Raw genomic sequence first — 14,532 nt, 5'->3', positions numbered from 1 at the left:
CCTGCTTGAGCAGCGGGCTGGACTAGAAGACCTCAAAGGTCCCTTCCAGCTCTGTTCTGATTGATTGATTGATTGGACAGTGGAATGGGTGATCTCCAGAACTTGTGGATGCTCCATCATTGGAGGGGTTTATTTTTAGAAGACATCGGCTAGCCACTTGTCTGGAATGGTATAGAATCTCCCGTTTGAGTGAGCAAGGGGCTGGACTAGAAGACCTCCCAAGATCCCTTCCAGCTCTATCCTGATTTTTGATCCCACCGACAGCTTAGCCTGGCTAAACAAAAAAAAAAAAAAGGCTGCCGTTTCACACTCCGGCCGCAGAGGGCGCTCCAGGCAATACGCGGCGCCGTTCGGGAAGGCGGAAGCGGAAGCGGGAAGCGAGACGGCGGCAGCGCCGAGAAGGGTGGGAAGTGCCGGAGCGAGCGGCGATCGCTGCAGCACCCCCTCCTCCCCCGAAGCCGCGGGGATGAGGCGGGACGCGCATCCTCCTGCTGGGCGAAGGTAAGAGCGGGGAAGGGGGCGGCCTGCCCGGATCGGGGCGGCCCGGGGGGGGAGTGGTGGTGGGAAGTGCCGCCGCGTGGGCGCCCCGGGTCTCGGGCGAGGGGGGTGTCCAATCTTGGAGCAGGCGGGCGAAAAGGGGGCGGGGCCAGGAGGTCTGTGGGCGGGGCCAGGGAGCTGTGGGCGGAGTCAGGAGGCCTGGGAATGACCTTGGAGGAGAGTCAGGGGTGGAATCAGGACACGCGGGGAAGGGGAGATGCAGAGGAATCCAAGCAGGGTGGGGAAGTTGCAGGGAAGTTGTGTCCCTAAGTGGCCCTTGCTTGCTCTGGGTTGTCCTCCACCTTGGCTGGACGACCGCAATGCTCTGTCCCTGGGGCCACCCTTGGAGACCACCCGGAAGCTTCAACTGGGCTAGTAGAATGCTGGAAGGGCAAGCGGGATCGGGCATGGCGCAGTATGTCCAGGTACCACCTCTGCTTTGCCACCTACATTGGTTGCCAGCTTGCTTTGGGTTGTCCTCCAACTTGGCTGGACTACTGCAATGCTCTGTCCCTGGGGCCGCCCTTGGAGACCACCCGGAAGCTTCAACTGGTCTAGTATAATGCTGGAAGGGCAAGCGGGATCGGGCATGGCGCAGTATGCCCAGGTACCACCTCTGCTTTGCCAGCTGCACCGGTTGCCAGCTTTCTTTCCAGGTGCAATTCCAGGTGTTGCTCTCTCCCTATAAAGCTCTGCTTAGCACCGGGCCAGGTGGAACCGCTTTGTCTCCCTTTAGCATCTGCTCTGCTGATTCGATGTTGCAGGGTCAGGGCCCTCTAGGTGATGATTTTGATTAAATAATGCCATGCATTGGGGTTCTGGATGGCTGGCTCTGGATTTCATCGTAGCCCAAGTCCTGCTACAAACATAGGATCAGCTGAGTGGGCGCTCCATCACGGGAGGTTTTTAAGAGACTGGACAGCCGCTTGTCTGAAATAATATAGGTTCTCCTGCTTGAGCTGGACTAGAAGACCTCCAAGGTCCCTTCCAGCTCTATTCTATTCTAGTGGTGAACACAGGTAGTCCTTGATTTACAACGATTTCTTTAGCCACCATTCAAAGTCACAACGGCACTGATGAAAAAAGTGACATGACCATTTTTTATTCCTTTAACAACTACAGCGATTTATTTAACAAAAGTGGCAAGGAACATCGTTAAAAACGGGGCAAATCTCACTTGGAAAAGTTCTCATTTAGCAACTTAAATTTTGGGCTCGGTTGTGGTCATATGTCGAGGACAACCTGTATAAAGGATATATGCATTCTCTCGATCTGTGATTGGGGTACATCTAGCGGGAAGGCAAGGAGGTGAGGAAGATGTTAGAAATGGGACAAATAAGAACTTGGTAATTTAATGGTTTTGAGATGGTTGTCTCATACAACTTGCTAGACTGACGGATTTCTCCCAAACCCTCAAGATCCAGAAGAAGAAGAATGTTGTTGCTCAAAAGAGACATAAAAGTCCTGCTTCTTCACCCAGGCCTTTGGCAAAGGAGACAATCCCTTGATCTATCACACTTGCCTTCTTATTTCTTGTATCTCTCTATATAAAAGCGAAATTCCACTCACGAATCATCACAAAATCTTCAGAACCGTAAAGCTTACAAACTTGAAATTTGGCGCATATGTTCCTCTTGGCTTCTAGATGCTCACTAAGAAAGGATTTCTCGAAATGACCATCAGAGCATTAGTATTTCCTATATTATTATTATTAACACGCTCTGATGCTAAGGAGTTCTACTCCCCCTCCACACCTGAAAAGAAATCTGTTCCAAATGCAAAACACAAGCAGAGGAGAGGAGTTTCAGTTTCAGTTTACAGTACCAAGCGGCTTTAAGTACAGAACAGTTGATCTAAGTCACGCCCAGGCTCCTTGCTGTCTCCTTGCTCACAGGGCAAATACTGTTTCACTTTCCAAATAGCCTTTAACTCTCACACACTGACAGGATGCTAGCCAGATGAATACCAATGGATGCTGGTAGGCAGAGCTAGAATTTTCCCCCTTATTTTCCTCCCCCAAACCTAAGCCCGACCATATAGTTTCGTAGCAGAGCAGATTGCTATTATTGAGCTAGTTATGTTTTAAGTTGTGTTGATTGCTATTATATTTTTTAATAGTTGTGAGCTGTCTAGAGTTGTTGGAAATCAGGCAGCATACAAGCTTAATGTATTATTAGAGTTCACTGCAAAATCAGATGTTTAGAGTGGATTTGGTATTGGAGCAGAGGAATTATTGACTATGTCATCTGCACCTCTATAACTGTCTGGTTTGGTTCTGCAACTCAACAAGACAGACACAGACTTCAGAGAGTAATTAGGACTGCAGAAAAAACAATTACTATCAACCTGCCTTCAATCAAGGACCTGTATACTGCACGAGTCAAAAAAGGGGGCTGTGAAAATATTTACAGACCCCTCACATCCCGGACATAAACTGTTTCAACTCCTTCCCTCAAAACGACGCTATAGAGCCCTGCACACCAGAACAACTAGACACAAGGACAGTTTTTTCCCAAAAGCCATCACTCTGCTAAACAAATAATTTCCTCAACACTGTTCAACTATTTACAAAGTGTACACTACTATTACTGTTAATCTTCTCACCACTCCTTATCACCCATCCCCTCCCATTTGACTGTTTCCTAGTATGATTTGATTGTTGATTGTACCCTATGACTGTCATTAAGTGTTGTACGTTATGATTCTTGATTCTTAATGAACATACCTTTATGTATCTGAGAGTATTTACACTAAGACCAATTTCTTGTGGGTCCAATCACACTTGGCCAATAAAGTATTCTATTCTATTCTATTCTATTCTATTCTATTCTATTCTATTCTATTCTATTCTATTCTATTCCATTCCATTCCATTCCATTCCATTCCATTCCATTCACCTATGGAGTCCTTCCCACCTGGATGTTGATGTTTGATAGTGTCAAAGGTATCGCCATAGGATATAACCTCCCCAAGCCACCTTGACTGATTGGAATTTTGTCAATCTTGATGGTGTTCAATTGGGGCTCCAAATGTTTTGGGATTGTACCCAAGGTGCCTAATCACTACCTTTCCTTTCTTTTGCCAAGGTCATTCTACTTTTATGTGGGGATCTTTGTATTTTGTGATTCAGTTCTTTCTCTTTTATTCTGTGAAATCCATGTACTGACTTGTCCACTGTCACAAACATTTTAGCCTTTCCTATTGACTGTTATGTGGCAGTTGCCTGTCTGTTTGAATTCTTCAGCACTTTAATTTTTTCTTTTTATATGCTTTTAACTGACTTAATCTAAAAGTTGGCCTAGATAACAGCAGTTTTATATTTATTTTATATTTAAATAAATAATCCAGAGACCTGATCCTAAAATATCCTGACATTTTTGCTACAGAAGTCCAAACTGATTATAACTTACAGACTAACTGAAAGAATTGGGCAGAGGATATCTTGCAAAATTGTTTTAAAGGGTCTTTGCAAAATAATAGAGGATCCTTCATCTAGCATTATGTTCTATTGTCTTACGGCACTGATATATATGTCTATTTTCAGGTTGCTGCAATTCTTTGGTATTAGTATTGAATATTTCATATTTAATCATTGTTAAATGCTAACATTATTTCTTAATTAACATGTCAAAATCTATTCATAATCAGAATCCTGGAGAAAAAGTATAAGAACATTTGAAAAATAGGTTAAGAAATAACAGAGAATGTTACTGCATGTGGTTTTGCAAAAGGCAAACTGTATTTGGATGGATGGATAGATGACAAATGTGAGAGAGAGAGATGATAGATACAGATCCATAACATAGATGCATAGATACATAGATATTGATAGACATTGATTGATCGATATAGATAGATAGCAATAGCACTTAAGATGTATATACAGCTTTACAGTGCTTTTACAGTCCTCTCTAAGTGGTTTACAAAGTCAGCATTTTGCCCCCAACAATCTGGCTCCTTATTTTACCCACCTCGGGTTGGAAGGCGGAGTCAACCTTGAGCCGGTCAGGATTGAACTGCTGGCAGCGAATTAGTCTGCAATACTGCATTTTAACCACTGTGCACGATGGATGGATGGATGGATGGATGGAAGGAAGGAAGGAAGGAAGGAAGGAAGGAAGGAAGGAAGGAAGGAAGGAAGGAAGGAAGGAAGGAAGGAAGGAAGGAAGGAATAACACTTATACACCACTTTATAGAGCTTTCCAGCCAGTGGTAGGATTCAAATATTTTTACTACCGGTTTGGTGGGAACGCTTTGCGTGCATGCACACACTTTGCATACGCACACGCACCAAACACGTACTTTGCACAGGCACAGAGGCATTCTAACTCACCTCCTGCAAGCCTGCACTCTCCCGGTCTCTTCAGGAGCTGCCGTGTGGCACTTTTCTGCGCCACGCAAAGCAGCTGCGCTTCAAAAGCAGAGGACAAAGGTGAGTATGGGAGCCCAGGCCAGCAGGTGGGCCCAACAGCAGAGAGGTGGAGAGAACCGATTCTGTCTCCACTGCTCATCGCCGCTACTGGCTCAACAGAATCGGGCCGAACCGATAGAATACCACCACTGTTTCCAGCTCTCTCTAAGCAGTTTACAGAGTCAGCCTCTTCCCTCCGACAATTTTGGGTCCTCATTTGACCCACTTCGGAAGGCTGGAAGGCTGAGTCAACCTTGAGCCTGGTGAGACCCAAACTGCTGGCAGCCAGTGATCAGCAGAAGCAGTTGAGAAGATGTTGGGTCTGGCCTGAGAGTGTTCATATCTCACATCTGGGGGACCTTAGTCCATCTCAGTTGCAATGCGGAGATCAACCTTGCTACTTTCCAGGGTTGTTTGAGGAGAGGTAGTTTATGGAAAACTGTTCGTACAAGAATAAATTTGGTGACCTAAAGGTTTGCTCCCTTTGGGCTTGTTGCCTTGCAGGTAATGATAGAAAATAGGTTGGAAAAATCTGCTGTGGCTGTAAAAAAAAATATCTTCCTTTATATCATGTCTAAGTAATCTTGGTATGAAGGATGGAATGTGGATTGTCCTCCACTTATGACCATGGTTGGGACCTGGATTTCTTGTAAGTCATTGCAGTCGGATTCAGTTTTGCAGCAGTGTTTCCTAAAATTCATTTTAAATTTTTTTCATTCCGTATTTTTTTTTTCATTAAACAAATCATACAGTTTGTTCAATGGATTCAGTTTTCCCTGTGGGTGCTTTTTGTTTTGCTGAAAATTGTAAAAAAAAAATACGTTGCAGATTGTGACTGTGTTAACAGATAACAGATAATCAGAGTTGGAAGGGACCTTGTAGGTCATCTAGTCCAACCCCCCGCCCAAGCGGGAGACCCTACACCATTTTTGACAGAAGGCAGTCCAGTCTCTTCTTGAAAGCTTCCAGGGATGAAGCTCCCACCACTTCCAAAGGCAAGCTGTTCCACTGAATATAGAATAGCAGAGTAGGAAGGGACCTTGTAGGTCATCTAGTCCAACCCCGCACCCAAGCAGGAGACCCTACACCATTGCTGACAGATGGCAGTCCAGTCTCTTCTTCAAAGCCTCCAGTGATGAAGCTCCCACAACTTCCGAAGGCAGCTTCTGTTCCATGGGTTAATTATTCTCACTGTCAGAAAATTCCTTCTTATTTCCAGGTTGAATCTCTCCTTGTTCAGTTTGTTCCTTGTCTGGCCTTTGGGTGCCTTGGAAAATAGCTTGTCCCCCTCCTCTCTGTGCCAAGTCATTGTGGGATGCTGTAACTGGTGGTCAATATGACGTCGATCACTCGAATTGTGATTATGTGATCGTGTGTGTGTGTGTATGATGATTGTTAAGACAATACAGTATGAGCTGATAATGACTAAGACTGGTCGTACATCAGTTTCTCCAAGGCCCTTATAACTTTGAGCTGTCATTGAACAAAAGGTTGTTGGCTGAGGTGGCTAGGAAACTTGGGGAGTTGAAGGTCACAATCTTAGAGTTGCCAAAGGTTGAGACACCCCTGATATGGGGTCTATGGAGCCCAGGTGGCGCAGTGGTCAGAGTGCAGTACTGCAGGGCTACTTCTGCTGACTGCCAGCTGACTGCAATTTGGCAGTTTGAATCCCACCAGGCTGAAGGTTGACTCAGCCTTCCCTCCTTCCGAGGTGGGTAAAAGGAGGATCCAGATTGTTGGGGGGCAAGAGGCTGACTCTGTAAACCGCTTAGAGAGGGCTGTAAAAAGGACCGTGAAATGATATATAAGTCTAAGCGCTATTACTATGACAATTCTCCACGGCCAATTCTCCACGGCCAGTTTCTGCAGGACAACTCACCATGGCCATCTCGCCACTGGACAACTCACTGCAGGACAAGAGTTACACTAATGTCAAAGAAATGACGGAATAGAATCATTCAAGGATGCAAAGTGAGGGACAGAATAAAATATGAATGGCAAAAATGAAAATATTTTTTTAAAATTTATTGTTGCATACTCCCGTGTCGAGTTGGCTGTAAAGAGTTGGCCGCAATTAGTTATCCATAGCAAGTTGTCCCATTCCCCCTGATCATCATTGTCATCTTTTAACGACACCATAATTGAATGGAGCTGAGTGTTTACTGGCCGGATACCAGTATTTTTCAGTAACTATTTTTGCCCAGTCTACGTAAAGTATGAGTGAGTGGTGCAGTGGCCTAGAGGTGGAACTCTCGCCTCACAGTCAGGAGGCTGTGAGTTCGACCCTGGGTAGAGGCAGATATTTTTTCTCTCTCTCTGGGCGCGCTGAGAATATATCCGCTGAACAAAACTCCGCATCGGCGACAGGAAGGGCATCCGGCCAGTAAACCCTCTGCCAGCTCCCATTCCCCTCTGATATAGCGTATACAGTATAATGCTCGTCTTTGAGTAGACAAAGGCTGCTTCAACCCAGCGAACCTGGTAGGCTAATGAAATCGCTGCTTTTTCACTTTCACCCAATGTATTTCTCGGGCTTGTTTGTGAGTTTTAAAATAAAGATGTGGAGGAGAGGAACTCCTTGAGCAAAGACAGGATGTCCGAGCAAAAAAAACAAAACAAAAAAACATTCTGCAGACTTGGAGCTGCAGATGGAACTCCGTATCCAGGACAGAATCGTAGCGTTCATTTCAGGAAGGGATTAAAAATATGGTTATCTAGGAGCGAAATCAGGGTGGGACCGAATGAATGCCAGAGAGCGAAAGCATTTCCTGCTTTGCTTTTCTCTTCTTAGGAGAGAGAGAGAGAGAGAGAGAGAGCTTCTGGTTTTTTCCCTTTATTTCTTCTAATAAAGCCATTCACTCTGGGAGCTTTATAACAAGGCTTCCTTCATAGTACGCTAGGGTACCGTTGTTAACCTGGTTGCAATTCTTCTTAAGCCACTCTTTTTTTTAATTAACAGGACCTTTTCTGAATGAAGGCTGAAGTAGTACTGCAGAGCCCCAGTTGACCATTTAACAGCCTGAATCTTCAAAAAAAAGAATTCTTCAGCTTGCAGTCTTCATGTTAAAGCCAATCCATCAGATATTTGTTCAACTTACAAAGTAGTGTCTCAGGGGTTATTGTCTCTCTCTCTCTCTCTCTCTCTCTCTCTCTCTCTCTCTCTCTTTTTTTGGACAACGTCCTGAAACCACTCCACAAATAAAAGCTGAAATCTTTCCCCCGAGGCTTGCTGATGCACCAATGTTGTCCCCCCTTTTTTTTAAAAATGGCTGACTTTATTGAGCTTCTGTCGGGAACTTGACAGCTCTCCCATAGAGAAGCTTACTGTGACGAACACTTCGTTTCATGCCCTTCCAGATCCAGCCTCAGGAAAAAAAAACACCTTTCTCCGAGCAAACCGATTGTTTTAGAACGAGGTGGGTTACTCCCCTAGGAGCTTCAAACTCTCGCTCTGATCATTACTGGCAATTAATGATTTGCCTTTTGGCTGGAACACGATGAGTGGTGAAGCTCGAAACATCTGGAGAAGATCAGGTTGTCTATTTCTATCTTAAGAGAGTTGGCAGTGCCTTGCTGGGGAGAGATGTCCCCCCCAAAATAATCCAGCAAGGCAAGCGTGAGACCTGGATTGTATTTGGATAATTCAGGACATAACAATAGCAGTTAGACTTATATACCACTTTACATTGCTTTTGCAGCCCCCTCTAAGCGGTTTACAGAGTCAGCCTCTTGCCCCCAACAATCTGGGTCTTCATTTTACCCACCTTGGAAGGAGGGAAGGCTGAGTCAACCTTGAGCTGGTCAGGACCAAACTGCTGGCAGTGGGCAGAGTCAGCCTGCAATATTGCATTCTAACCACTGTGCATTATGGATGGATGGATGGATGGATGGATGGATGGATGGAAGGAAGGAAGGAAGGAAGGAAGGAAGGAAGGAGCAAAAAGGAAGAGCAATCGCAATAGCACTTATATACCGCTTTATAGCGCTTTTACAGCCCTCTCTAAGTGGTTTACAGAGTCAGCCTATTGCCCCCAACAATCTGAGTCCTCATTTTCCCCACCTCAGAAGGATGGAAGGCTGAGTCAACCTTGAGCCTGGTGAGATTCGAACTGCCAAATTGCAGTCAGCCGGCAGTCAGCAGAAGTAGCCCTGCAGTACTGCACTCTAACCACTGCGCCACCGCGGCTCATGTTGGTGTTCAGTCACTAAATCATGTCCATCTCTTCATGGCCCTGTGGACCAACAGTAGACCAGGCCCCATGTCCTGCTCCGCTGTCTCTCAGCGTTTGCCCAAACTCACGTTCATTGCATCAGTGACCCCATTTAATCTCATATCTCTGCCATCCCCTTCTCCTTTCTCCTTCCATCTTTCCCAACATCGGGGTCTTCTCCAAAGGGGCCCTCTCTTCTCATTAGTATGTGAGCTTCAACTCCCTTCTGGACGTAGCACAGGGTTAAACTAGACAGCGCAAACTTCTGACTCGGGAACCTTTGGTGGGTGTTCTGGCAACGGAGATAAGCAAACCAGGGTATTGCAGATTAACTCCCATAATCCTTTTACCGTGGTCCATAATATCTTAGCTTGGTGGACGTGATCCAAAACTGTTCATTGTAGCCAGAAGCAAACACACTGCATTTTGGAATCAGAGCCAGTGACCGTGTGTAAATATTGTGACGTTCACGTATAAGATGGCTGAATATGGATAGACCTAGGATGTTCACTAGCAGTTTTCAGTCAAAGGTTGAAGATAGTTTTTTGGGTGGGGAATATATGTTTTATTGGTACATTTTCCTTTTAAAGTACATTAAAAAATTCCATGTCTATCTGAACAGCGTGTTGTCTGGGCACAAGTAATTTTAAGTAAAAATACAACAATAACCAAAAATCATGCTAGTAATCTTAATAAACGTATCAATATTAAAAACAACATCATAATTACTTTATCCGCTTTGCAAAATTTTCAGTACAAATTCTAATTACCTTTTTAAATTCTGTTTAGTTTCCAACCTCTGTTTCTGTTAGTTAATTATTGATAGAATAAATCCCATGTTAAAAAAAATATTCTGTTTCTTCCTTTTCTTTTATCTTAAGTGTCGATCTAGCCATCTCAGCACATTCTAATTTTTTTTATTACACTTTCATCTGTCAGGACCTTGTCATTTTCCCATGGTTGTGCAAACACTATACTTGGTGCTGTTACTACGTGCACAATTAAGTATGTATTCCGTTTATTATACTCTTCTGGTACTACCAAAGGTTGAAGTTTTGAGGTTAATAAGAGATGCTCCAATCCTCGTAACCCTTGATCAATACATGTAGTCGTGGACTTACAAGTGTTTAGTGAGTGTTCAAAGTTACAATGGTACTGGAAAAAACGTGTCACGCCTCTGTTGGAGTCAGACTCCGAGGGAGAGGAGGAACAGCCAACAGGGAGTGGAAGTGTGGCTCCAGAGGTTGTGGAGGAAGCTGGGGAAGGGCCCAGGCCGGCTGGGCAGTCAGAGGAAGACCCAGGCCCATCCCCTCTCCATCCTAGGGCATGCAGGGAGGAGAGGATAAGGGAGAAACATGAATGGTGTGGTCTACGGGTGAGGAAGGGGTCCTGATCCCCTTCATGGGCTGCAGCTGTGAGGACTGTTTATAAGGACAAACTGTGCATGGGCCAATGCTGGAAACGAAGCGTGTTTTCTTCTTGTCGGAGATTATCTGTGTTTTGGCTTCTTCCCAAATGGGGTGGCTGCGTTATCTGGTAGAAGTCTGCAGTTAATCATCCTTGCCTGTCATAGTAATTCCTTCAGTGTGGATTGTGTTGGGATTTTTATTTGGAATTAACTTTTACTTTGGGTGCAGACTGCATTTACTCCCTTTGTAAACTGTTTTCTTTGAGAGTTTGATTTCCAGCTGAGAATAATTGGACATTGGGGCCAAGTTGGAGGCATTAAAGGAAATTTATTCTATTTTTGTGACTTGGTTATTTTTGTGTCACACCCCAGGTCATCACAAAAGGAGACTTACGACCATTTTTTCACACTTACAACATTGCAGCATCCTTGAAGTCACGTGATCAACATTCAAATGCTTGGCAACTGATTCATAGTTATGATGGTGGCAGCGTCTTCCTGGGGTTACATGACTCCCTTTTGCGACTTTCTGACAAGCCAAGTCCGATTCACTTAACAACTGGGTTACAAACTTATCAATTACAGGGGGGGGTTCACTGAACAAGGGTGGCAAACAAGGTGGTAACATGGGGCAAAACTCACTTCACGAATGTTTCGCTTAGCAACATAAATTTTGGGCAGTTCTGGGTCGTAAGTCCAGGACTACCTGTATATACTACCTGCATAGGGAGCCCAAAATTTCCATTGCCAGGTAAGGCACTTACTGCGAGTTTTGCCCATTTTACAATCAACCTTTGCCACCGTCGTTAAGTGGATCACGCCAGTTATTAAATGAGTAGTAACTTAATGAAGTGAATTTGCCTTCCCCCCCTCCATTGACTTTGCATGTCAGAAGGTCGCAAAAGAGGATCACGTGACACACACACACACACCCCAGAACATTGCAACCGTCATAAGTACGTGCCCGTTGCCAAGCATCCGAATTTTGATGACCTGGCCCTGGGGATGCTTCAATGGTTGTAAGCGTGAAAAATTGTCATTTTTTCCCCCCCAGTGTTTGTTGTAACTTCGAACAGTCACTAAATGAATAGTCGTAACTCGAAGGCTACCTCTGACTCTATTGCTTCTCTCTCTTATAGCCCAAGTGGGGAAAACATCCTTGATCATGGCTCTGGTGGGTGAGGAATTCCCTGAAGAGGTGAGTGCAGGTTGCTGTTATTCTTATTCTGCCTGATTTTTCTTATTCTTAGTTTTATCTTTGTACCATATATAAGCAGGACAACCAAAAAGTACACTACGACATACAAGCAAAGCAAGAAGAAACCTTGCCGGATGGTAATAGCCTTGGGTGTGTTGTGGTTAGCCGGCAGCAGGTGCTAGCGGCTGAGGAGAATGAGGTCTCAGATGAGGGGCCAGGACCATTAGGGAGTGGACGGCTGCCTTCAGAGATTGTGGGGGCTGGCAGCAGCGATGAAGAGGTTCCCGAGGAGCCTGTGCCAAGTGCGCGTGCGCGCAGGATTGCTCGTAGGAAAGAGCAGTTACAACAGCACAGGCAACTCAAGAGTAAAGCTGCAAGGTAATGGGCCCTCCTTCAAGAAGGTAAAAGGCAGCTGTGAAGCAAATGTTCTTTGCAGGAAGCAAAGACATTTTGAAACTCAGCCTCGTGGACATTACAGTATCTTAAGTTGGTTATTTGAAGACGGGTTGTGAAATATTTCTTATCTGTGATTCTTGCACAGTTTTAGCAAGGTTTGTGCTTATCAAAGTTAATTAGTTTAACCGGGGATTCATAAGACTCATTAAAAAGGTTCTTGTTCCCTTTGATTATTGTTTGTCTTATTGGAAAAGGATTTGGGTCAGAACAGGATGGTGATTTGTTCGTGACTCCTTGCCAAGTAGTCTTTTTGTACAGCGTTGCACTTGGAAGTTATCAACCTGGCAACTGTCCAAGCCTGATAAATCTGTGGTTGCAATTCATTCTTGAAAGACTGTTTGCCGGGACTTTGCTGGATGGGAATGAGAGGAATTCACATTAGCCTAATAAAAAGGGGTTTTGTCAGGAAAAGGAGTCTGCTTCGTGATTTTGTGAAGCCGAGGTCAGAACAGTACCCAGATAAATTCAGACAAGCCTTTATCATCTGAGTTATGCCCGAGATCAACCCTTTTCTCCCCCAGGTTCCACCTCGGGCCGAAGAGATCATCATTCCTGCAGACGTCACCCCTGAGAAAATCCCTACCCACATTGTAGACTATTCAGGTAGGTCACGGGTATAAATGGCAGGTCAATTTGTGGATAAGAAGCCAGGATTACGCACCAAACTGGGGCCGCCTGGAAGTAGACAAACATCATTTGCTATGATATGTGCGAGTTGAAAGGTTGGAATGGTTTTTTTGCCTTCCCCTCTGCATTCGCACAATCTTATATTGGTTTATTTATTTGTATCCTGCCTTTATTATTTTTTTACAAATACCTCAAGGTGGTGAACATATCCACGACACGCCAACACTCTTCCTATTTTCCCCACAAGAACCACATTGTAAGGTTGGTTGAGTTGAGAGAGAGTGACTGGCCCAAAGTCACCCAGCTGCCTTTCATAGCTAAGGCAGGACTTGAACTCAGTCTCCTCATGGTTGGCCCAAAGTCACCCAGCTGCCTTTCATGGCTAAGGCAGGACTAGAACTCACAGTCTCCTGGCGGTTGTCCTCAAGTCACCCAGTGGTTTTCATGTCTAAGGTGGGACTAGAACTCACAGGCTCCTGCTTTCTAGGCTGGTCCCTTAACCACTAGACCAAACTGGCTCTCTACCATACTGTACCATACCTTAAAGCAGGGGTCTCCAACCTTGGCATTTGTGGACTTAACATTTGTGGACTTCAACTCCCAGAACTCTTAACTCCGCAAATCTTAAAAGTTGCCAAGATTGGAGACCCCTGCCTTAAAGTGAGGGTCCTGCAATAATTCATTCCTTCTCTGAGCAATAGATGGGGCTTTAACATCCTGTTTATGCTTCTCACTTTGAATATGTCTGAAAGAGTCCAGAGCCATATAGCAAGAGCACTAAGACTTATATACTGCTTTCCAGCCCTCTCTAAGCGGTTTACAGAGTCAGCCTCTTGCCCCCAACAATCTGGGTCCTCATTTTACCCACCTCGGAAGGACGGAAGGCTGAGTCAGCCTTGAGCCAATTTGGAGTCAGCCAGCAGTCGGCAGAAGTAACCTGCAGTACTGTGTTCTAACCACTATGCCCCCGTGGCTCATTTTGTTTTTCCTTTCAGAAGCCGAACAGACGGAAGAAGAACTCCAAGAAGAGATTTCCAAGGTGAGTCTAAGTTCTGGAGGGGTGGGGCGGGCCTGAGAGAGCTCCCCTCCCCTTCCTCTCTTTGCCTTCCTGAACTTGGACACCAAAACTCTCCCCAAATCCCACCCAAAGCCTCACGGGATCCCTTTTCACTTCATTCGTGCCTGTCGGTAGTAGCACTGTGAGAGTTTAACCTACCAGCTGAAGAGAGAACCAAACAGGAGAAAACTTGGGGGGAGGAGCAGGCCAGAAGTTCCTTCTTCCTTGCGGACAGCATGGATCACTTAGCTTTCAGCAGGGTTGCCATATATATAGTTGGGTTGCCGTGGGAAGCCCCAAGCGATGTCATAAGGCACAATGAACATTCAGTTGCAAAGAGGGACACAGCTCTCTTCCCCTGGAGAAAAAGAGGGAGGGACTCAGGCCTATATTCCGAAGGCGGGAGAAGAAGCAAAGGATAGAAGAACGACGACATCTCCTGAGAGTGAAAACAATAAACCAGCGGAACAACCTGCCTCCAGAAGTTGTAGGGGCTTCATCACTTGAGGCTTTTAAGAAGAGATTGGACAACCGCTTGACCAAAATGGTATGGGGTCTCCTGAGTTGAGGTGGGGGCAGAGGGTTGGGCTTGAAGACCTCCAAGGTCCCTTCTAACGTCGTTATTCT

General features: G+C 45.3%; 1 protein-coding gene across 2 annotated transcripts in view; it reads left to right on the top strand.

Annotated features, from left to right (window-relative positions):
* The first annotated feature begins 355 nt into the window (after nt 1-355).
* The window catches only part of RHOT2 (ras homolog family member T2), a 40,989-nt gene continuing 26,812 nt past the window's right edge, over nt 356-14,532 (top strand). Inside the window, exons 1-4 of one of the 2 annotated variants that reach the window (XM_026704136.2) lie at nt 356-501; nt 11,707-11,765; nt 12,743-12,824; nt 13,844-13,887. In XM_026704136.2, the coding sequence (XP_026559921.2) occupies nt 11,733-11,765; nt 12,743-12,824; nt 13,844-13,887 (159 nt within the window). In that variant the 5' untranslated portion in view covers nt 356-501; nt 11,707-11,732. The remainder of the gene's footprint in view (nt 502-11,706; nt 11,766-12,742; nt 12,825-13,843; nt 13,888-14,532) is intronic. The other variant, XM_087912478.1, reaches the window with a different exon arrangement.

Source organism: Pseudonaja textilis, chromosome 14 (assembly GCF_049901715.1).
Source record: "Pseudonaja textilis isolate UNSWEBS1 chromosome 14, rPseTex1.2, whole genome shotgun sequence".
Taxonomy (NCBI): Eukaryota; Metazoa; Chordata; class Lepidosauria; order Squamata; family Elapidae; genus Pseudonaja; species Pseudonaja textilis.
The sequence above is the reverse complement of the archived record's forward strand: the minus strand, read 5'-3'. Positions and strand labels throughout refer to the sequence as shown.